Source organism: Euprymna scolopes, chromosome 22, assembly GCF_053919585.1.
Source record: "Euprymna scolopes isolate OS-2025 chromosome 22, ASM5391958v1, whole genome shotgun sequence".
Taxonomy (NCBI): Eukaryota; Metazoa; Mollusca; class Cephalopoda; order Sepiida; family Sepiolidae; genus Euprymna; species Euprymna scolopes.
The window spans coordinates 120279128-120305453 of NC_136503.1; the positions used below are offsets into that span (position 1 = coordinate 120279128).

The 26326-nt window shown below is 27.9% G+C and overlaps 1 protein-coding gene across 2 annotated transcripts in view; it reads right to left on the minus strand.

Moving 5' to 3' along the window:
- The window catches only part of LOC145243688 (monocarboxylate transporter 2-like), an 82537-nt gene extending 62896 nt beyond the window's left edge, over positions 1–19641 (minus strand). The window contains exons 1-2 of one of the 2 annotated variants that reach the window (XM_080106748.1): positions 19279–19641; positions 7887–11129 (exon numbers count right to left, since the gene is read on the minus strand). In XM_080106748.1, the coding sequence (XP_079962874.1) occupies positions 7887–8230 (344 nt within the window). In that variant the 5' untranslated portion in view covers positions 8231–11129; positions 19279–19641. Of the gene's footprint in view, positions 1–7886; positions 11130–19278 lie in introns of those variants that run through there. The other variant, XM_080106747.1, reaches the window with a different exon arrangement.
- Positions 19642–26326: the final 6685 nt, after the last annotated feature.

Here is a 26326-nt window from a genome sequence, read left to right on the forward strand (position 1 = left end):
TTTCCAGATCCCTTTCAGCTCTCTGGTCAATTCTGTATATTTGCTCCGCTTTTCAGTCTCCTTGATCTTCACTCTGTGGTCTTCTAGGACGGCAAAATCTACAATCTGGTAGGACTTTTCCTTCTTGTTAACTATTATGATATCCGGTCTTCTTGCTTGGATGGGTTTATCCGTTTGTATATCGATGCCCCATAGGATCTTGTGACTTTATTTTCTAGTACTGTTGCCGGTTTGTGTTTGTACCATATGCATGTGTGTTCAAGATGCAATTGTTTGCTTAACTGGCTAGTTTGCTTAACTGGGCTAGTTTGCTGCATTCACTAATGATGTGATTTATTGTTTCGTCTCTTTGACCACAGAGTCTGCATTTTCTGTTTTCTTGTATCTTGTCGACTTTTGCTTTGATGTGGTTGGTTCTAATTGAGTTATCTTGTGGAACTGTTTTTAGTGATTCAGTTTCCCTGTTCAGGTTTCCTCTTTGTAGCCATTTTAAAGTGTTTTCGTTAGTATCTTCTTTTATAATCCGTATGAATCGTCTATATAGCTGTTTTTCTTCCCATTTTTATTTCCTTGTTTTATTCCTCTTTTTCCATTTTGTTTGTTTCTTCTATGTCTCTTGCTGCAGCAATTATTCTTTCGATATTCTGCATTATGTATTTTTCTAATCCTTTTTTCTGGTATTTACACAGATTTCTATAAAGACAAACCCTCTTCCTCCGACTTTCCTTTTCACATAAAGTTTGTCAGTATCATCCTTCGGGTGTAGTGCATTGTGCATCGTCATGAGTTTCTTGGTTTTCTGATCGAGATTCCTTATTTATTGTTGTTATTATTATTATTATTATTGTTATTATTATTGTTATCATTGTTGTTGTTGTTATTATTGTTATTATTATTATCATTATTGTAATTGTTGTTGTTATTATTGTTACTATTATTATTGTTATTATTATTGTTATTATTGTTATTATTATTATTATCATTATTGTTGTTATTGTTACTATTATTGTTGTTGTTATTATTATTGTTATTATTGCTATTATTATCATTATTGTAGTTGCTGTTGTTATTATTGTTATTATTATTATTGTTGTTGTTATTATTATTGTTATTATGGTTATTATTATCATTATTGTAGTTGTTGTTATTATTATTATTATTATTATTGTTATTGCTATTATTATTATTGTTGTTATTGTTATTATTATTGTCATTATTATTATTATTGTTGTTGTTATTACTATTATTGTTATTATTGTTATTGTTATTATTATTGTTATTATAGTTATAATTATTGTTATTATTGTTATTGCTATTATTATTGTTATTATAGTTATAATTATATTATTGTTGTTGTTGGTGTCATTATTGTTGATATTATTGTTATTATTATTATTATTATTATTATTAGTAGTAGTAGTAGTAGTAGTATTTTTATTATTATTAACCGGGTTTAATGGTGATTCTAGTGTGCTACTACATAAATATATATCATTTATAGTTTAAATAATATATCTTATGAAATAACAAATGTTTTCCAGAGTAAATATATCTTCTGCCATAAAAATAAGTATTTCGACACAATACAGTAGAACCCCGGGATACGACATTAAAAATAAGTAACAAAATACCGAACAGTATACAATACACATGTATATAATCAAATAACATTATGAATAACATTGTAAGCCAAGGCAAATACCGTAATTAGGGACTTGAAAAACATTGTCTTTAACAGTGTAACTTGAGAAAAGAAACGTATCCTTCGGGTCACCTTATCCTGGGGTTCTCTACTGTATTCTTTACATATGTAATGCGAATGTTTATTCTTGCTTTATTCTAGCAATTATACTCTTTCAAAAATATTTGTCTTCTGCGTGCAAAAATATAAACTAATTCTTCTGGAAATCGAGAAAACGAATGCCATTTTTTAAATATATTTAGTTTACTGTTTTAGTCGATATAATTTTGTGACCATTTTTTTTAAATGGATAAATAGAAATCCAAATCCTTAAATATTATTATTATTATTATTATTATTATTATTATTATGTTTATTATTATTTTTATTTTTTTTTTATTATTTTTATTTTTATTATTATTATTATTATGTTTATTATTATTTTTATTTTTTTTTTATTATTTTTATTTTTATTATTATTATTATTATGTTTATTATTATTTTTATTTTTTTTTTTATTATTTTTATTTTTATTATTATTACTATTATTATTATTTATATTATTGTTTTTATTATTATTTTTATTATTATTTTATTATTATTATTATTATATTTCTATTATTATTATTGCTTTTATTATTATTATTATTATTAATTATTTCATTATCATAATGATTATTATAAATATTATTATTATTAATATTAATATTATTTTTCTTTTTCTTCTTCTTCTTCTTCTTATTATTATTATTATATCATTAGTATTGTTACCAATTTTATAATCCTAATTATTATTATAACCAAAATTATTATTATTATTATTATTATTATTATTATTATTATTATTATTATTATTATGTTTATTATTATTTTTATTATTTTTTTTATTATTTTTATTATTATTATTATTACTATTATTATTATTTATATTATTGTTTTTATTATTATTTTTATTATTATTTTATTATTATTATTATTATTATTATTTCTATTATTATTATTGCTTTTATTATTATTATTATTAATTATTTCATTATCATAATGATTATTATAAATATTATTATTATTAATATTAATATTATTTTTCTTTTTCTTCTTCTTCTTCTTCTTCTTATTATTATTATTATTATTATTATTATATCATTAGTATTGTTACCAATTTTATAATCATAATTATTATTATAACCAAAATTATGATTATTATTATTATTATTATTATTATTATTATTATTATTATTATTATTATTATCATTATTATTTTATTATTGTCATTATTGTCGTTATTATTATTGTCATCATTATAATTATTTTAATTATTATTTTGTGACTATTATTATTACTATTATTAATAATTTTATAAACGTAATTATTATTATAACTATAGTTATTAATATTAATATTATTACTATTATCATTATTATTGTCATAATCATTATTATTATTGTCATCATTATAATTATTATCATCACCATTCTTCTTATTTACATTATTGTTATTATTATCATTAGTAGTAGTATTATTATCATTATTATTAATAATATCATTATTATCATTATATTCAATATAATTATTAAAATCATTATTATTATTACTATAATGATCATCGTTATCATAATAAATATTATTATTACTATTAATTTTTATTATTATTTTTTATCAATATAATTATTATTATTATTATTATTATTTTATTACTATTATTTTATTTTTATTATCATAAATACTTTATATTATTATAATAATGTTATTATTAATATTTTCATTTTTATTATTAATATCATTGTTATTATAATTATTATTATAATTATTATTAAAAATTTATTATTATTATTATCATGAAAATCTGTATTATTCGCATATATATTATTATCATTATTATTATTATAAAATTTATAATAATTATTATTATTGTCATTATTTAATTATTATCATTATTATTAATTGTTTTATTATTATTTTACTTAAATAGTAATAATATTATTGCTATTAACATTAATTTTATTATTTTTTTTTATTCTCGAGATTATTTGTAATTTTTTATTATTAATATAATAATAATTATATGTATATTTCCATTCCTTATTATTATTTCATAATAATGTTGTTTTTTATTATTTTTGTTATAACTATTTTATCATTAATATTTATTATTATCATTATTATTTTTCTTCTTCTTCTTCTTCTTCTTATTATTATTATTATTATTAATTTATTATTATCATTATTTTTTAAATATTTTTATAATTTTTATATCATTAGTTTGATTACTTTTATATTTTTTATTATTTCTATTCCTATTATTACTATTATTATTAAGATATTATTGTTATTCTTTTTATTTTAGCTATAAATTTTATTATTATAGTTATTAATATAATTTTTATAGTTTTTGTTATTATTACTATTATTATTACTATAATTATTTGCATATTATTTTTTTAATTTTTATTGTTTTTGATATTATAGTTATTATTTTTATTATTATTATCATTATCATTATTATAGTTAATAATATTATTATAATTATTATCGTTGTTATAGTTATTAATATTATTATTGTAGTAATATAATTATTACTTATATAATGATTAAAATTATTATTATTATTTTTATAATTATAGTTTTGATATTATTACAAATTAAAATATCTTCACTATTGATAACAGTAATTTCTGTTTTAATTATTATATTATTATAATCCTTATTATAATTATTTTATTATTATCATTTTTATTTTTGTAATTATTATACGTATTATTATTATTATTATTATTATTATTATTATTATTATTATTATTATTATTATTATCATAGTTATTGATATGATTATGTTAAATATTTCTATTATTAATATTATTAGATTTGTAATTATTTTTATAATATATATTACTATAATCATAACAGTAATTAATATTATATTATTATAATTTATAAAAATCATAATTATTTTATTATTATTATTATTATTATTATTATTATTATTATTATTATTATTATTATTATTAACCAGACCCTATGGAGATTCTACTATGCCACTACATAAATATGCATAGTTTATAGTTTTAATGATATATCTGATAAAATAACAATTTTTTCCAGAAAAATAATTATTTTAGGGCAATATTCCTTAAATATTTAATCTGAATATTTATTCTCTCTTTATTATACATATTGAACTCTTTCCAAAATACGTGACTTCTTAGTGCAAAAATAATTGTGAAATCAAGAAAACGAATGTCAGTTTTGGAAATGGATAAATCGAAATCTTAACTGCATGAAATTTATCACCAATGATCCGCTCTTTTCATCTATGTATTAAATAATGACGGATGTTTCATCTCGAAATACCTTGGTACATAATTTTAAGAGTACGGAATAGTATGAATAATCCTAAATGTTTACAAGGTTTATTATCGTTCAAATTCAAGAGAAAAACTTTGGATGCTTCCAGCGAGAATGTTACCAGTGTAAATAATCGGTGCGAGAAGAGCAAGTGTAAAGGGACACATACTGTCAGGTCTGCTAAGGCATTACTAGTGTGAATGAGTCAAATTGAAAAGCGTAGTTTGATCAAATCCTGCAACGATATTATTATCGTTAACATTCTAGAGGATTCTCTTCCGGGATTTTTAGGTGATAATTTAAAATTTGCATTTTTTTAATTATTTGTACTAAAAGTGATATTCGCACAACGTTTCGACCGATGTAACCCCCGGCGTTTTCCAGGTGTTCCATCTTGTTGAACTCGGAAATCTTTATTATGTCGGATTCGGAAATGCGTAGAGAGTTAAAACTGAACATTTTATTTCATTTTCTTTATTTTCTTTTTAATTGGTTGATCTGTTAAAGAACGTTTTATTTAATCCAATATGAGAACAGCAGAGTTTTATACTTTGAGCAAGGCAAAGTGGGGATCGGGGTTAATGAGTTTATCAGTTGGTGATAAACACCTTTGTGAGAATTAGAAACGATAGATTAAATGTTCAGCGGGAATAATTAAAATAATGATTCCTGTAGGAAGAATGTTTTGCGTCGAAAACACGACATTTAATGAATAGAAAATGATAAAAACTGCCTGTGATGACGTCACATTTTTCTGATGACAACAGAAAAAGTAGAGGATGTAGTAGAGATCAAATCCGATAAACTGAATGGGAAACTCGAATATTGTGGTGGTAGCACTTGTTGTGAGTTGAGCAGTTGAAAGTATTAACACGAGGCTACCAACGTGACTTGAAAAGGTTGGAACTGATATAAAGAAAGAACAGTTTCCAACTGAAAGATTCCGAAATAATTCGTCCTATTCGTTTACGAAGAATATACAGTAAACAGGTTTCAGTTTCATGAGCTGGTTGTCGGTTGCTGGTACTTTTTATCACTTCAGCATAAGAAAGCTTAAAGTTCTTTACCACTACTACTACTACTACTACTACTACTACTACTAATAATAATAATAATAATAATAATAATAATAATAATAATAATAATAATAATAATAATGAATCAAATACACAGAATTTGCCAGAGAATTAAAAGAGTGTGAACGATGTCAAGATGTCAATAATAAAAGGAACAATTGAAAAAATCCTGCAAACCTGAAAGAAATTAGAATCTAAGGGAAGACTGAGATTAAACAACGGACGGAAATGTTGAAATCAGTCGAAATCTTAAAGATAATCCTCGGACGCAGAAAACAACGTGCGTGAACTGCAAACACTAATCAATCACATGAAAGTTGCTATAGAAATAAAACTAAAACATGGAAAGAATACCAAACCCTAAACCTCACCATAACAACATGAAAAGAAATGAAAGTGCAAGAAATTTCATAATCTGATTCTCCATCGTCACAAAGATAAATTGATGTTTACAGCGTTGGTGTTGGGCAGTTTATTAGCATGTAAAGTTTATTAGCATGTAAAGTTTATTAGCATGTAAAGTTTATTAGCATTATTAAATCTCAGGGAAGACAAGTTGTCGTAGTCATCAAAAAATCAATGATTTTTTGATAATGGAAAAGAATTTGCAATGGTCGTCGAAAGCAGGACTAAGTACTGGCAATCATAGGAAACTTCTTGTCACTGAAACTCTAAGGAAACCAACAGTTATTTTCGGTGAAAAATCACGCATGATAACCTCTACCACAATTTCTAGTCAGTAAATACTACTGTTACTATTACTATCAATAATAATAATATTATTAATAATAATAATAATAAAAATAATAATAATAATAATAATAGTAATAATTATAATAATAATAATAAGGAGAAAAAGAAGAATGAAGTCTTGTGAACATGAAAAATAAAGAAAATATCCCAATAGTTTCAAGAACATTCAGAACAGTTTCAGTCACGAAGTTGTATTTGCTGTTCAATAATTATGATTAACTGAAGATGTGATGGCGCGCTTTAATGCAGAAATTGGTGTTTTAATGGATTATATTTGGGATAACACCATCGATATAAACATTTTCTGTATTATGATTTGATTAGTTTGAAGTGTAGTCAGCTCCTTCTAATGAAACGATCACTAAAGTTTCCCCGTGTATCACTGAGTAAGATATACAAAAATTGTTGAACTTTTATGGACAATCAGGTATAAAACATCTCACAAAAATCCTCATTATATTCTTTAAGTAAAGAAGGCCATCACAATCAAAATTAGGGCACTGCCAAGAAAGGAGTGTGCCAGAGTGATTGGCAGTTTTGCATAACGCTGTATTCAGGTGTGCTTATTATTGATCGACGAAATCTGTTGAATATTCCTGACAATCTTACTGAGTAAATCAACTATTTAATTGTATTTACTATAGATGGATCGCAGAATGAATTGCGTATTAGGATACACGTGGCATTTTATGTGTACCCTTTAGCGAGATCAGGCGAAACCATGCTTACCTTATAAAGAGAAACTAAAGGTTAGAGCTCAGTCAAGCACTTTCCATAGTAATGGCGATAGAGCAGAGAGAAAGACTAGCAATGTCTCTTCTGTGAGAAAAGAGTTGCAAAGAAGAAAACAGACCACGCGACACCAGATTTTTAAGTTGATTTTGCACTTTGTCAAAACAGGAAAGTACTTGATAGAGCTCCTCCACACATGTGGGAGCAGTATTCCATCTTTCTGCGTATCTGACGCTTATATAAGGAGATAATCGGATGCATCAGATGCGGCGCTTAAATAAAACGAATAAAATGAAACTTACCTTAAGGGAATCTTTTTTGTAATCGTACCATCCTTTTCAGTCTCCTCTTCATCTCTTTCACTTGCTTCTATCGGTTCTACACAAGCGATCGGAATTCCTGCGAAATCCACAGGCGATGTTCCCTCGCTGAAATCTCCATTTCCGATTACTTCTATATCCATAAGGCAATCCTGATCGATTCGGGGATCCAAGATTGGATCGTCGTCCAATCCGACGCGAAGATACGTGGTTTTTGCAAGTTTGCGACGAATACCTTCGCCATTTAGTGATTCTTCGTTTAGCGAATCACAGCTAACAGGGGATGGAATCGGAGTCGCGTTGTCTAGTTCAACGGTCAAGGTCATGGTCAAAACTGGCCCTTAACACACGATTTCTACGTCGTGTTACACAGGTTTTCTTGAACGATCAAATCAGTTTATGAAAATCCGCCAATAAGCAATAGAAGGGTTAGAAAATCAAAAACAGTGTTTAGGTGTGTTTAAGTTTTCTTTTGTCGCTGTTATCTAATGTAATGTAAAATTAGGAAAACAAAAACGGAAATAAATTCTATTCCGTATATAGTTTATTTTACACAATAAGTACTTTCCTTACTCTTGATTGGTCCAAAATTCATGTTCCGGTGTTTAGATTGAACTCGATAAATCTCATACTAGGGAGCATGGTCTGTTACGTTATACTGTAGTTTTTTAGTTTTTAACCGTGTCGTCTATTTAATCTGTTCAATAGAGTTTCAAGTTCTTGATGAATGTATATAAGACAATTAGTTGTTTCACAAAAAACTTGACGTAAGTAAAAAGGAATGACAATTTATTTTCTGTTCAATTCTTTCTCAATGTACTATGGAGAGAGAAAAAGAGAGAAAGAGAGAGAGAGAAAGAGAGAGAGAGGGGGGAGAGATGGGGCGTGGGGGGTGTTGTGGGTGACACAAATGGTATCTGGTCGTCTCGATGTCCTCTTCTCTCTAATTAATTTTTTCCTTGGTTGGCATTTGTTTATTACAAAAACTTTAGATGGAATTACATTTTTCCATGCCGTATTCCACTGGCCCTTATTAAATTCGTCCAAGGCCAAATTTCAATATGACTGTTTTCAAAACTTGTCAATTGAAGAATGTTGATTTCAAAGCTTATGCACTCTTCTTTGCATTGTTATGACTTTTGATGACATTTTTTGGTTTGAAGATTTCCACAATATTTGCGTGTGTGCATCAAGCTCCATATGCGTGTGTGTACAACTAGCAATAATTCTGGCGTTGCCCAGAATACTAGTCGACACTTCGTCTGTCTTGTGTTTGCTTTAGAGTACGGTGATTTGTAGTTGACATGTGTTTTACATCTGAATATTGAATAGAGGTAAAGTGTGTAATGTGGACAGACAGGTGTTTGCATTTAATGTATGCATATATGTGTGTGTATATATGTGTATATATATGTGTATATATGTATGTATATATTACTTTTTTACAAATAGAATACAAACATTTACTTTTGTTCTTGTTTAATAGAGTTGAATTAAATCACAAGTTCTACTCATTTTGTGAAATTATCTCATTAACAATCAAGGTGGCTTCTTTTTCATACTCTGCCTTGTAGATGATTATATTTAGTAAAACTTATAGAAAACCTTACGTAAACCTGTATATTATAAAGGTGAACTTATAAGCGCCCCGGCTCGCTTCAGTAATCAAGTATGGCAATTTATTTTCGTGAGTAAAGAAGGAATGTTAATCTGAATGTTAACAATAACTGATACTGAGGAAAGGAAGGAATTATTATGTGGATTTATTTTTATGCCAGAAGCTTAATCTTAATAACTGATAACAAATATATAAAGCAAATAATTTCTTTCAATTTTATAGACACAAAATGGTTGTGGTTTTTGCGACTAAAATAAGAATTAATCTACAGCGGAAGAGAAAAGGCGAGCGAGAGAATTAGTTTAGTTTTGGGAGTAAAATCATCTCGCTTATTTTTATATTTATATCTATTTCGCGTGTTTTATTTTTGAAGTAAGCTTTAATGCTTTTTGTTGTTTTATTTTTGTAAGTTTTACTTCAATTCTTTTGGGGTTTTTTCGGGAACATTTACCGTGTGAATGACGACCCGTGTGAATGACGACCCATGTGAATGACGACCCATGTGAATGACGACCCATGTGAATGACGACAGTATGGGAATCAAATGTTATTGATAAAAAAATAAGTGACCAATATTCCCGGACAACGTCAGGTACTTCTGTTACTTCTATAACAATATCACTAAGACACGCATCGATATTTCAGGAACCATTGAGCACTTTTAGATAAATTATTCTCTATTAAGAAATTTACAAAGGAAAAAAATGATTTTTTTTCTTTATAAAACCTGAAAATAGACGATTGTATTTCAGTATTTTACGTGTTTTTTTTTTTTTCGGGTAGGAGGGGGTCGCAAAAGGAACGAAGGTATTATATTTTTTTTGTTTGTTTTTCGTTAAAATTTCTATTTTAAAACAAACATTATCCCTATTTATTTACCTTCCCCCAAAGGCAGAATCAAATACAAAACTGATTTTGAATGTGTAAGAAACTCCAGCTCGCCAAGAAGAAGCAATCTGAATAAAATACGAATAAAGGTTTTCGCAGTCTTGAAAGATTTCTCCTATTTTGCTTAAGGACAAAACATACACTATATATCAATCGAAACCAGACAAACAGATTGCTTCTAGTAGCGGTTTAATAAAACCCAGCGATGCCGTGCCGCGTAGAAGAAGCTGCACTAGTCGACGTGTGTGTGCGTGTGTGTGTGTGTGTGTGTGTGTGTGTGTGTGTGCAGTACTGAAGCAGAAGCTGCGATGATTGCAATGGCTGCTGCGCGATGCAGTAGTCAAAAGTAGCAGGCATCAGATGCGCCTGATGTTGATTGAAAGAAATAAAAAGCACAATTATTATTCTAACACTCTGTGAATATATATATATATATATATATATATATATATATATATATATATATATATATATAGGTGTGTGTAGAAAATGAAAAATGATATCGGAAATAATTATATGAAGATGATTACAATATTTGATTATGTGAAAACACTTTCATTCAATCCATACACTGAATTCGCATTTCTTAGATATACCAAGTCCAAAGGAAGAAATAGCTTTCATCAAAAGAAAGTAAATATGAGAAGATGGGTGTGTTTGCATTAATATTCCCAGTCAGTGGCAAAAGCATATGTAAAAGGTAATATCCGGTTGCGAACCTACAAAACAAAGTAAAAGTAAAAAGCAAATAATGACATCGAATATATATATATATATATATATATATATATATATATATATATATATATATATATATATATATGGAAATGTAAAACAATAAGTAATTACAGAGTGGTAAACGAAAAAAGTGTTGCCCTAAAGAAAAGAACACTTTAGTTTAATTTCAAAACATTTATTCAAAAAAATCAATTCAGGTAACTTGATTATGTAGTAGAGCTGTCATCTATTCAATTTAGCCGCCTTCAGCCTAAATCACCGCCTCCATACGAGTCCGGAACTGGGAGTATGCCTTTTCCACAAGTGCCGGCGCGAGCTCGGCGAATGCTCGGCGGATGACGGCGATCAGGCTGCTTTGGTGTTGTAAGAGGTCATGTTGGGGATCTTCACAACGTATGAGCAAACAAAGTAGTCCAGCGGATCCAGTGAGAAAAGGGTACACAGCTGTAGTACTCTTTCTGAAGATAAGCCTGGGTCACTTTGGACTTTGTGGCCAGTGCCGAGTCCTGCTGTCACACGCAAGTTCTGTCAGCGGCCAGCTGATTGCACCAGGGTATCACCCAACCTTTTCAGCACATACAATTACACTTTGGTGTTGGCTTTCAAAACGACTTCAAAGATGTGAGATGGCATGATGTGACCCTCACTTGAAACCACACCAAAGACCACAACCATGGCCAGAAACTTTGTTTTCATCACTCTGGGCATGCTACCGTTATTCGTGGCAATCAGGCGATGAATTTGGAGAGTGCTGGCAATGGTCCTGAACTTGAATCGTTGGAGACCATGACTTGTACAGCGGCGCATCTCCGATCTCCCTCATTGAACATTCTTTAACTTTCGAATATGATAGAAGGCTCCTATCGCTCTTTGGATTTTTACACAACTGGTCAACAACAAGGATTTTTACACAATTGGTCAACAACAAGGATTTTTACACAATTGGTCAACAACAAGGATTTTTACACAACTGGTCAACAACAAAGACTTTTCCACAACTGGACAAGAACAACTATTTTTACACAACTGGTCAACAACAAAGATTTTTACACAACTGGTCAACAACAAAGATTTTTACACAACTGGTCAACAACAACTATTTTTACGCAACTGGTCAACAACAAAGATTTTTAAACAACTGGTCAACCACAAAGAAAAGAAACTCGATTTTCATGAAACGGAAAGTAGGGCTACAATTTTATCATTCTAAATTAATTCTGAGGTTGATCGATCTTAAAATCAAAACTTGCTTTAAAGATGTAGAGGAATATATATATATATATATATATATATATATATATATATATATATATATATATATATATATAAATTAGGTTTAATTTTTATATAGCTATCCTTAAATAAAAAAGCTCAACACTTATAACATAACTATAAATAAATGTTCAATAATGAATACATGTAAAAATAATAAAGTTATATAAATTATTTACATCATAGCATTTCGAAGCCTAATATATAAATATTCAGATCTTATTTTTAATTTGTGCTCTATACGTGTGTAGGGCTTAGTAGTTAATGGCAAGCAAGCTGCATAGTAATGCCCATAGTAAGTGTGACTGCGGCAATAAAATATGAACGTTTATGTATAGCTCACTGACCATAATTGTATATATTCATACTACTAATATATATATATATATATATATATATATATATATATATATATATTACATGTGTATGTATGTCTGTGCGCGGATTTAACAGCTTCAATGGTATTCTAGGACAATAACGTTTACACTCCTTTTTCCGTAAGATCGCCAAAGCTAAAACAACATTAGGTATGGTCAGTACTAATTAATTGCGAAAGACCAATTATTTTTATGTAATAAGAAATCCGTCAATAATCGGGTAGAATAGGACTGTCGTATTAAAACAATTGTGGATGGAAATATATAGCATGGATCTCACTTTAATGAAGTAAATACACACACACACACACACACACATATATATATGTATAAAATATATATATACATATATCATACACACACAAATATATATATATATATATATATATAAATATATATATATATATATATATATATATATATATATATATATATATATATAAACAAGTTCTAAGTCTGTGATGTGTTGAATTTAGTTGGTATTCTTAGGAAGTTCAGCTGCATTATTTATATTTAAGTTTTTTTTTATTAAACACCCAAAGAGAAAATATATATATTAAAAGGTTTTAAAAAAAATTGCGCCACCACCGAGAATCGAAACCAAAACATTTAGCTTACGATTTACGATTAACTTTGACGTTAATGCCTGAGCTATGAAAACATGATTCCTGTAAGGTTAAAAATTAAAACACTTACCAATAGCTATTACGTTACGCATGCATATTCGTAATGCCGTCGTTCGACCTTCACCTGACAAATTATATTTTTTTTATTTTTTACACTTTCGCACCGATTTTCCTCAGCGAAAACCCAAATATAAAGTTTCGCATAGGTTCGAATATCCTATATATTGAATTTCATGTTTGCAGACCAAAAATTGACGAAGAAGTTTGGTAAGAAAATTTTTTAAACAAATACATATACGCATACATAAATATATATAGAAAGAGTTCTGTGTTTACTATAACCCTTTTACGCAAATATTACACAAGTATAAATCATGTAGAATATCTACATGAATATAATTACACGTAATAGTTGACTAAAGATGATCATCCAATAAGAAATCCGAAAAGAATTAATAAGGAATTAATTAAAATGAATGTTTAAAGAATATGCAAATTAACCAGATCCTTTGCAGATGAACACAATTCCACGACCCATATATAACAAAGTTGTATTCCTGTTTAAATAATTAAAAAAGGGGGTTCAATATGAATATCACTGCACAAAAAGCCAAATTTATAGGAGATTATATATATATATATATATAAGCATTTTTATTTTAATTTTTAATATTTTCTCCGAAAAAGTACTCGCATAAAAACTAAGAAAAATCAAGCAATAAGTCGAAAAACTAAAATACTATATGCATATATATATATATATATATATATATATATATATATATATATATATATATATATATATATATATATATATAAGAAATAATGAAATTAGGCCAATGCTTATGATGAGCATGTGTAGTAATGTTAGTTTGACTGCGAAAAAGAAGGAAAACTAAAAAGCTGCATACGAACCGAGTTTCCACTTCACTCCATGGAGGTTGTGTGTACTATTGATGTTTTGAATAACAATTTCCCTTTGTCACAGCAAGCACAAATGAAAATTCAAAACTGTCACCTTGCCGATCATAAATCAATTAATGTTTTATTCGCATCAAATAAAAAGCGAAAAAGAATGCAAAAAATTGACCTGAAGAAAGCGCTGTGTTTATCATAAGATACCCATTACTGCTCTATTAATTGCACCTTTATACTTCGAGTAATAATGGAGATTTACTATTTGTCCGCCTTCGAAACTCTACTATATCTGCTATTCCTTGCACTAATACTCGATTCCTTGCACTATTGTACTATGCGTTAATACTCGATTCTGCGTGCGATACCATTTCACACTTATCGGCTACCTGTCCACTCTCAATTCGTTAGGAGGGCGTTTAGTGTAGTATCATCCCAGGCATTATCTTTTTCTTCTGGGGTAGTGTATGTTCGTTATCAAACTCCCAGGTATTATCTGTTCTTTGGGGGCGTCTGGTATATGAGGTTCTTTGTGATATAATACTATCATGTATTACTTTGTGATATAATACTATCATGTATTACCGCGTCAATTTGTTTTTGTTTTTGTTTTTTTTTTTGGAGGAGGTATTAATATAGTATCAATTCTCTGGTCAGAACGCAATTCTCCCAAGATTTACCCTCTTCTTATATGGAGAATATGTTTATATTTTAGTTAAAATATGTTACTACGGATGGTATATTTCAGCTAGTCATATAAAGTATTCATCATAAAGTCTGACGAAACAACACACCAGGAAATGAATGTAAATTGAGATTGAAATTTTCGTTCGATCAGCATTGTACTTGCGTTAACAATAATATATGAGAATTATTTTTTATACTTTAATATATTGACGAGTTGCCAAGAAGAGAGACACAAAAAAAACATAGGATACAAATGCAGAGAGGTGTGGTGGAATCTTCAGTTATGTGTGTGTGTGTGTGTGTATATATATATATATATATATATATATTTATATATATATATATATATATATATATATATATATGTATGTGTGTGTATGTGTGTGTGTGTGTGTTTGTATGTGTGTGTGTATCCGTTAAGTCTCAAGAGACAATGGACACTCCGTTAAGGGTAGCTGTGCGTATGCTTGTGAAGCAAGTGTTGCGCAATCCCAAACACATCTCTCCTGAATCGGCACATCTTAAGTCTTATATATATATATATATATATATATATATATATATATATATATATATATATATATATATATATGCGTGGGGTGTGTGGAGGCTATATATATATATATATATATATATATATATATATATATATATATATATGCATATGTTTTTATTATTTCAACCTCGGGGGTTTTTGCTTAAATCATTACAAGTTGTTTCAATCGACAGGACAATAAAATTATCCTACCGATCTCATCCAAGCCAAAATAAATATTTTTCCCTGTTTTTACCAAGTATACCTCCTAATATATATATATATATATATATATATATATATATATATATATATATATATATATTACCGTTAGTTTTTAAATAGCAATTTTGTTATGTATTGTCACCGGTAGTTTTTTAATTTTATTTTTATACTAGCAAAAGTACCCGTCGTTGACTGGGTTCAATAACAGCCTGCAGAAAATGGACTCTGATTTATTAAAGTATGATAGGTTATGAAAAGGAAGGGTTGTAAAGAGATAGCTTCGAATTTGGGGGTATCAAAACCAAAGCAAAATATGATGAAAGTAAAAATAAAATAGATAAACACCATAATTTATTATACCATACCTGTTCACACTGAAACAATTATCACAATATTCTGTGGATCTATATTAAAAAACCTTGTTAAACTTTGTGACATATTTCCATTCTATGAAGGTTAGGCGCGAACGAACACCCCATAATTTTATTATACCATATTTCTTCAAACAGAAACATAATTATCAAAGTATACTTACACAGATAGATATGAAAAGTCTTTATTAAAGATTGTGCCTATTTCCATTCTATGGAGGCCAGGCGCGAACGTAGACCCCACAGTTTTACTATACCATCCTATTTAAGTTAAAACATACTTATCAAAGTATTCTAATGTACATCTATATCAAATATACTTGTAAACGTTTTTTTTTAATTTAAAATTTGTTATTTCCATACTTTGTGGACCAGGCTCGAACGCAGACCCCACAATTTTAATGAACCACCGTTCTGCATGATCAAACATACCCATTCCTGTGTCTCGATACATCTTCTATCATTATATATAATCAGTTTTTTATAATAGTCAACCATATAGGAGCCTATTCGTGACCAGACACACACACACACACACACACACACACACACACACACACACACACACACACACACATCCAGCTTTATATTATAGATATATTGTCACTGTTAGTTTGTAAATATCATTTTTGTATGTATTATCACCGTTAGTTTGTATGTATGTATGTATATATATATATATATATATATATATATATATATATATATATATATATATATATATATATATATATATGCACGTTTCATTAAATAGCACAGACAACTTTTACTTGTTTTTCTTGTAATCCTCATTTTCTCTTTGTCGAACCATTTTCCAAACGTTTTTTTCCGAGTGAAAAAGAAATTTTCCCATAATTGCGAACGTTTTCGACCTCCATTGGTCATCCTCACACAAGTAGTAAAAAATAAAAAATGAAATTGAAAAATGAAAATAGCGAGATGAAATGAAAAGACGATTAAAATCGCTTAAAATCACTAAAATACTCAAAAGCACTTGAGTGTGCCCTCCGTTTCATTTTGAGTGGTTAATCCTTGGTTTATTAATGTGGATTAATAATGTCTCAAAGATTGGGAGGCGCACCTCGCAATATGAAACAGTTAAAATGGTCGTGTTTTTTTTATTAATATGTCTGTAAACTCATTTTTAGGAATGTGGTGTGCTATGAGGTGCTGATAGATTGAACTATTCGGGAAAGACTGGTGACATGTTAAACGACGGGAGATGCTGGTTCGAGTCTTGCCAATGTACGAATTATTTTTGGAGACACATTCAATTGGCTAGTTTTAAATTTTTTGTAATAAATCTTATTTTAGAGTTTTTTCCCGCTTTTTTCATTTTTCAATTTCATTTTTTACTACTCGCCAATGGAGGTCGAAAACGTTCGCGATTATGAGAAATTTCTTTTTTCACTCGAAAAAAAAACGTTCGGAAAATGGTCCGACAAAGAGAAAAGGAGGATTACAAGAAAAACAAGCAAGAGTTGTCTGTGCTATTTAATGAAACCTGCATAAAAGAAAAAATGCTGCCCAAATAGACTAATATATATATATATATATATATATATATATATATATATATATATATAGGTATTAGTTTATATATGTATATATAGTTAGTTTATATATATAATATGCGTGTGTGTATATGTGTGTATAGCTTATATGCTGAATTAAAAATGTTTTCATTATTTTTTTATTATGTTTGTAACTATCATGAATCGATGAATTCATTATATACTTATTCGAATAAAAAGAAAGTAATCGATTAACCTTCGTAAGTATAGGGTGAAGATGGAAAATAGAATGGTAAAGCTGGAATCATGAAAAATCGATTTCTTAAGATGTATCAATAAAAAGTGTATTTTCCTATCAGCTTTCTTGTCCACGAGGGCAGAGTTAGACACAAGCTCGATTTTAAATGTTGACAAAATCCACCTTCCCAATATGGGCAATATGGATTGGACAAAAGTAAACATTTCTTTATTATAAAATGACATCTCTTTTACTTACTGAAGACAGAAAAGACCAATGGCTCCTAGACAAAAGCCATATACAATAACGACATTAAATAACTAACAGCGACAATACATACAAAAATGATATTTAAAACAAACGGTGACAATATATACAAAAATGATATTTAAAAACAAACGGTGACAATATATATAAAAATATATAATATGTTGTCCGTGAATTATTTCGCACATATCCCAGAAAGCGAAACAAAAAGGAACACTTGTTAAACAATGAGTTGATCCAAATTCTCGTGATTTTGCGATGTCAACATTCCTTTAATTTTAGTTCGTCCATTGCGAGAGAAATGTTCAATTATCGCAGAATTCAGTTACAAAGGTAAAAGATCGAATTACATATGGAAGAAATTTAAACGGAATCGCGAAAAAAGGTTTTTCTTAAATTTAAGGTTTAACGTTGAAATCGTATTTTAAAATAAACCCTGACAGACATACGAAACGATATTTTAAACGTGTGACGAACCGACTAACATTCGATTTAAAATCCAAATCTGTAACAGACAGACGGAAATACTATTTCAAATTTTAACGTGACAATTTAACGAAATGCTATTTCAAACTGAAGTGTGACATAAAAATGACAATTATAATTCAAATTTAAATCTGAGCATATTGAAAATAAGTATGACGGACAGAACATGGGATGAAAACATTAATTGTAATAGACCATATTCTATAGAAAAATCAACATGACAGATCAAAAAAAGTTCTAATTGATAGATGATTTGAATAAGATAATTAAGCGTGACAGATTAGTGAAAATACTATTTTACAATTATGTACGACAAACAAACGGAAATATTATTTAATAATTATATATGACAGACTAATAGAAATCTCATTTTACAATTATGCATGATAGACTAATGGAAATAATATGGTGCAGCCATCCAATATGGGCGTTTAATGGTGAAAATGTAAATTTAAAAAATATCCGACTAAACTACGGCCAGAGCCTCTTTTCGAGCTGTATGGATGTATCTAAGAATATAAACGAAGGAAAATTCCTTCATCACCGACGAGTGTAATGGACGAAAAGAATTTTTTTCTTTTTTTTTTTCACAATTTAAAATTAAAAAATATTCTTACGTTCTGATATTCTGATTGGGACGGCAAAAACGAATCAATAAAACACAAATGCACTTTGTCGATTTCGACTACTGTTTCGTTTTCGAAATGGTGTTTAGGTTGAATTGCAGTCCTGGCGTATGGATGATACCATTCAGGCATATACATGCGCAAAGCTTTTAGTCTCCCAGGACGGGTGAGGGGGGAGAAAACACGCCTTCTTTTTGATGTACAGATGAACTCGTCGCTTTTCAAGTAAAAATGGTCGGATGCCAACATGTGGCCTTGGATTTTTCCGAGGCAGAAAAAAATACACACATGGTAATGGCCGCCTGATGCCAAATATCGAATGGAGTGTTCGAAAATTTTGTAGAAGTAATGCGAAGGTGTGTGTATGTGTGTGTATATGTATGTGTATGTCTGTGTATGAAAAAAGAGAAAGAGAGAAAGTGAGTGAGAGAGAGGGGGTTTCAAATGTTAGATTCTATTACAAAAGAAAAGATAATGTCAAAAGAAAAGAAAAAGAACAATGAAAAAATAGGGGGAATTTTAGTGTCCATTTAGAGAGGAATGAATTACGCTTTTATTTCAAGTTTGGAATTATGAGGATGTTTTAAAGCAAATTCAGAGATTAGTAAGTTGCGTTAAAATCACAATTACTGCGGCGAAATGTTTTTTTATTTACTTTTCCGATGTTTATCAATCAAATTAGCGTTTATCCTCGAATCGTTTTTTGCCTTAAGTTATGACACTAGTATTTTTTTTCGGTATATGCATATCTGAAGAAAACATATTCGATTGCGAAACGTCATATGACTAAATAAACACTATAACCATATGATTGTTTGGATTATTCGAACTATTGTTCTCATTTTGAGAGTTATAAATCATAAACTTTTGGCCGATATAACCTCCGACCTTCTTTAGATGCGTCGTTTTGAAGTCGCGTACTTTTACGTCAAACTCGGGAATCTGAAAATAATTTCGAACTGAATCCTTTATATAATTCTCGTATGGTTGTTTGACCTCGTTCAATCAGCCATGACCTGGTATAATTATGATTAAACAACATTCAGATGATTGAACGTTGCAATTTTATCGATTGCGCTAAAAATCATTAGAGGATCATCAGTAGATAGATGGGGTGATCGATTATAGTCGAGGACAACCCGAGGGCTCCCTTTGTATTGACTATTGGTCACGTGATGCAGAAAAGGACGCCGATATTTTTCTCATGATCAGTATTGAAAGGCAGGTTCTCGGCCAATTTGTGAACGTTTTTAAACTTATTTAAACTTTTTACAATTTTTAAGTTATTTTAAAAATCTTTTATTTAACCCTAAACAAGTGACGTTGTCACTAAGATGTAAGGAGGCTACTGTGATGAAGGACAGATTTATAGAAGATATCCTAAGGTTGGCGTTGTTTAGCAAGATGTATATTTGCATTTAAATTTCTGTATGGTGGCACAGCCGGAGGAATAAAGAGCAGGAAGTGTATTCCTAAGACAAGCAGCTCGAGGACAGAAGCTATTAAAAAGGAATATATTCCGGCGCCAAGAGACGTCTATAGTGAAGGGGTTCGATTTTCCTGCTGGTTGGATATGTCGAGAATATTTACCTTAATGGTATACAAGTGAACTAAATCGAAGAATATTTCGCGAGAAATGAGTTCAGGAATACAGGATTGCAGCGATGCGACAGGAGTGAAGTTTCATAGATAGTGTGGGGCCTATTAGATCATAGATACCTTTGTTGACTTTGCCAAGAGAGAGAGAGAGAGAGAGAGAGAGAGAGAGATTAGCGGTTGCTGCAACATCCCAAATATCACTAGAGTCCTCCATGCATGGGTCAAAGTTTGGGTGAAAAGGACCAATATTTCTTTATAGCGAACCTCGCCATTTTCATGTTGTGATTGCGTAAATAAGTTGTAAAATATCACTCCCCGTCCTTCTAATTTCCAATCACAAAACTGTCCTATTTACGTTAAGATGAATCACCACTTATCGAGGCGCAAAGGCCACTCGAGGACAAGGATTAAATATGTTTGTCAGGTTGATGGTGAGATGACTGGAAAAAATTAATGGAATGCATTATTTGGTATAGCTTTTGAACTAGACAAAACCGATTTTTCGCCGATATATATATATATATATATATATATTTATATATATATATATATATATATATATATATATATATATATATATATATCTGAGAAGATGGTCACACACACTTTTGCAGAAAGGAAGTCCTATCCGTAAGTTTTTTTTTCTTTTTTTTTTTTCATTTCATAGGGAATGCCCTGGAGTATAGAAATGTGCGTCTTGTTTCGATAGATCCACGTGTGTTATGCTCCGGGTCTCGAGCGGGATTTTGAATGAGAAGGTCACAATCTTCTTGAAGACACTTATTTTTAAGTAAAATTTAAATGAAAAATTTGAAAAACCTTCAAGTGTCGAATCTGATGATGAAATCATTTTTTTGCCGATATTTCGCTAATAAATTTAATTTAGTAAATTCATTTATATATATATATATATATATATATATATATATATATATATATATATATATATATATACATAGGTAGGTAGAGATAGATAGATAGATAGATAGATAGATAGATAGATAGATAGATAGATAGATTTGGCAATTTTATAAGTTCCAAATCTCTGCGACTATTGATCAGAACTTGACAAATGATGGTTCGTTGGAAATTGCGACTATGTGACATTTGTCCTTACAGTCGAACGTTATATAGATCATTCATTATTCAGAACGTATATTTTGCACTTTTTACATGAGAAAATGTTTCAATCATAGTCAGTTGTTATACTAGTTTTGCGTATGAATTACAAAATATCTTATATTTCCTCACAATATTTGACTTCGATGTACAGGAAACTAAAACTTGCTGCTATGGTTACAATCATCTGAAATAACAGAAAGCGGAAACTTGATTCCAAATATTTCTTATATGTTGTTATATCTCCCTTCTTTGGTCTTCATACATAAAGTAAATATCACAGTGTATCAGGATTATTTGATAATGGAGATATTCATAATCATACTCTAAGTAAAAACAATTCACTTTTTATAAGTAAAAATAATTCACTTTTGATAAGTAAAAACAACTCACTTTTGATAAATAAAAACAATTCACTTTTTATAAGTAAAACCAATACACTTTTTATAAGTAAAAACAATTTACTTTTTATAAGAAAAACAATTCACTTTTTATAAGTAAAAATAATTCACTTTTTATAAGTAAAAACAATTCACTTTTTATAAGTAAAAACAGTTCGCTTTTTATAAGTAAAAACAATTCACTTTTTATGCGTAAAAACAATTCACTTTTTATGCGTAAAAACAATTCACTTTTTATAGGTAAAAACAATTAACTTTTCATGAGTAAAAACAGTTCACTTTTTATGAGTAAAAACAATTCACTTTTTATAAGTTAAAACAATTCACTTTTTATTAGAAAAACAATTCACTTTTTATAAGTAAAAACAGTTTATTTTTATAAGTTAAAACAATTCACTTTTTATAAGTAAAAGCAATTCACTTTTTATAAGTAAAAACAATTTACTTTTTAAAAGTAAAAACAATTTACTTTTTATGAGTAAAAACAATTCACTTTTTATAAGTAAAAATAGTTCACTTTTTATAAGTAAAAACAATTCACTTTTTATAAGTAAAAACAATTTACTTTTTAAAAGTAAAAACAATTCACTTTTTATAAGTAAAAATAGTTTACTTTTTATAAGTAAAAACAGTTCACTTTTTATAAGTAAAAACAGTTCACTTTTTATAAGTAAAAACAATTCACTTTTTATAAGTAAAAACAGTTCACTTTTTATAAGTTAAAACAATTCACTTTTTATAAGTAAAAGCAATTCACTTTTTATAAGTAAAAATAGTTCACTTTTTATAAGTAAAAACAGTTCACTTTTTATAAGTAAAAACAGTTCACTTTTTATAAGTAAAAACAATTCACTTTTTATAAGTAAAAACAATTCAGTTTTTATAAGTAAAAATAGTTAACTTTTTATAAGTAAAAACAGTTTACTTTTTATGCGTAAAAACAATTTACTTTTTATGCGTAAAAACAATTCACATTTTATAAGTAAAAATAGTTAACTTTTTATAAGTAAAAACAATTCACTTTTTATAAGTAAAAACAATTTACTTTTTATGAGTAAAAACAATTCACTTTTTATAAGTAAAAATAGTTAACTTTTTATAAGTAAAAACAGTTCACTTTTTATAAGTAAAAATAGTTCACTTTTTATAAGTAAAAACAGTTTACTTTTTATAAGTTAAAACAATTCACTTTTTATAAGTAAAAACAATTCACTTTTTATAAGTAAAAATAGTTAACTTTTTATAAGTTAAAACAGTTAACTTTTTATAAGTAAAAACAATTCACTTTTTATAAGTAAAAACAGTTTACTTTTTATAAGTAAAAACAATTCACTTTTTATAAGTAAAAATAGTTAACTTTTTATAAGTAAAAATAGTTAACTTTTTATAAGTAAAAACAATTCACTTTTTATAAGTAAAAACAATTTACTTTTTATGAGTAAAAACAATTAACTTTTTATAAGTAAAAATAGTTAACTTTTTATAAATAAAAACAGTTAACTTTTTATAAGTAAAAACGGTTCACTTTTATAAGTAAAAACAATTCACTTTTTATAAGTAACAACAATTTACTTTTTATGAGTAAAAACAATTCACTTTTTATGAGTAAAAACAGTTCACTTTTTAAAAGTTAAAAGAATTCACTTTTTATAAGTAAAAACAATTCACTTTTTATAAGTAAAAATCATTAACTTTTTAAAAGTTAAAATAATTCACTTTTTATGAGTAAAAACAGTTCACTTTTTATGAGTAAAAACAATTCACATTTTATGAGCAAAAATAGTTCACTTTTCATAAGTAAAAACAGTTCGCTTCTTATAAGTAAACACAGTTCACTTTTTATAAGTAAGAACAGTTCACTTTTAATAAGTAAAAACAATTCACTTTTCATAAGTAAAAATAGTTCACTTTTTATAAGTAAAAACAGTTCACTTTTTATGAGTAAAAACAGTTCACTTTTTATGAGTAAAAAACAATTCACTTTTTATAAGTAAAAACAGTTCACTTTTCATAAGTAAAAACAATTCACTTTTTAAAAGTTAAAAGAATTCACTTTTTATAAGTAAAAACAATTCACTTTTTATAAGTAAAAAACATTAACTTTTTAAAAGTTAAAATAATTCACTTTTATGAGTAAAAACAGTTCACTTTTTATGAGTAAAAACAATTCACTTTTTATGAGTAAAAATTGTTCACTTTTCATAAGTAAAAACAGTTCGCTTCTTATAAGTAAAAACAGTTCACTTTTTATAAGTAAAAACAGTTTACTTTTTATGAGTAAAAACAGTTCACTTTTTATGAGTAAAAACAGTTCACTTTTTATAAGTAAAAACAATTCACTTTTTATTAGTGAAAATAATTCACTTTTCATAAACAAAAACAATTCACTTTTTATAAGTAAAAACAGTTCACTTTTTATAAGTAAAAACAGTTTACTTTTCATAAGTAAAAACAATTCACATTTTATAAGTAAAAACAATTTACTTTTTATAAGTAAAAAAAAATTACTTTTTAAAAGTAAAAACAATTTACTTTTTATGAGTAAAAACAATCCACTTTTTATAAGTAAAAACAATTCACTTTTTATAAGTAAAAACAGTTCACTTTTTAAAAGTTAAAAGAATTCACTTTTTATAAGTAAAAACAATTCACTTTTTATAAGTAAAAACAATTCACTTTTTAAAAGTTAAAATAATTCACTTTTTATGAGTAAAAACAGTTCACTTTTTATGAGTAAAAACAATTCACTTTTTATGAGTAAAAATAGTTCACTTTTCATAAGTAAAAACAGTTCGCTTTTCATAAGTAAAAACAATTCACTTTTTATAAGTAAACACAGTTCACTTTTTATAAGTAAGAACAATTCACTTTTCATAAGTAAAAATAGTTCACTTTTAATAAGTAAAAACAATTCACTTTTCATAAGTAAAAATAGTTCACTTTTTATAAGTAAAAACAGTTCACTTTTTATGAGTAAAAACAGTTTACTTTTTATGAGTAAAAAACAATTCACTTTTTATAAGTAAAAACAGTTCACTTTTCATAAGTAAAAATAGTTCACTTTTTATAAGTAAAAATAGTTCACTTTTTATGAGTAAAAACAGTTCACTTTTTATAAGTAAAAACAGTTCACTTTTTATAAGTAAAAACAGTTCACTTTTTATAAGTAAAAACAGTTCACTTTTTATGAGTAAAAACAGTTCACTTTTTATAAGTAAAAACAATTCACTTTTTATTAGTGAAAATAATTCACTTTTCATAAGTAAAAACAATTCACGTTTTATAAGTAAAAACAGTTCACTTTTATAAGTAAAAACAGTTTACTTTTCATAAGTAAACACAATTAACTTTTTATAAGTAAAAATAGTTCCTTTTTATAAGTAAAAACAATTCCTGCAACCTCTCTCCCACAGAAGAGACGTTGCGAGCCTATCCTTGTTTTATCCTTATTTCCATGGCAGGTGCTCGTCTGAACTCCAATCTCTGGTCTCCCCTCGCCAATCTTTCACGAAAAACACCCGTCTAGCTGAATCCACTGTGAAAATTTTCCCCCACTCTATATCTGTGCCTAAATCAAAACGCGGATTCCATGAATAAAGCATCTTTCTTAGAACTGCACGCCTGTGGAACTCTGTTTCGTCTGCCTGCTTCCCACCGGCCTAAACTTGGATGTCTTCAAGTCCAATGTTAAAAAATTCCTAATGAACCGCCCTTTTAAGTAAACACTTCATCAAATATCAACACTAACGTAATGTAATTGCAATAACCCATGTTACCTTTAATGCATCTAAAACCAAACTCCTATCCTTACATCATCAACGCTCTGATCCCCAGCTGGCATCAATTGTGATGGATGGCTCTCGTCTGGGTGAGGCCCCGTGTTTTGACAAGCTTCTGGGTTTGAACTTTACTCCTGATCT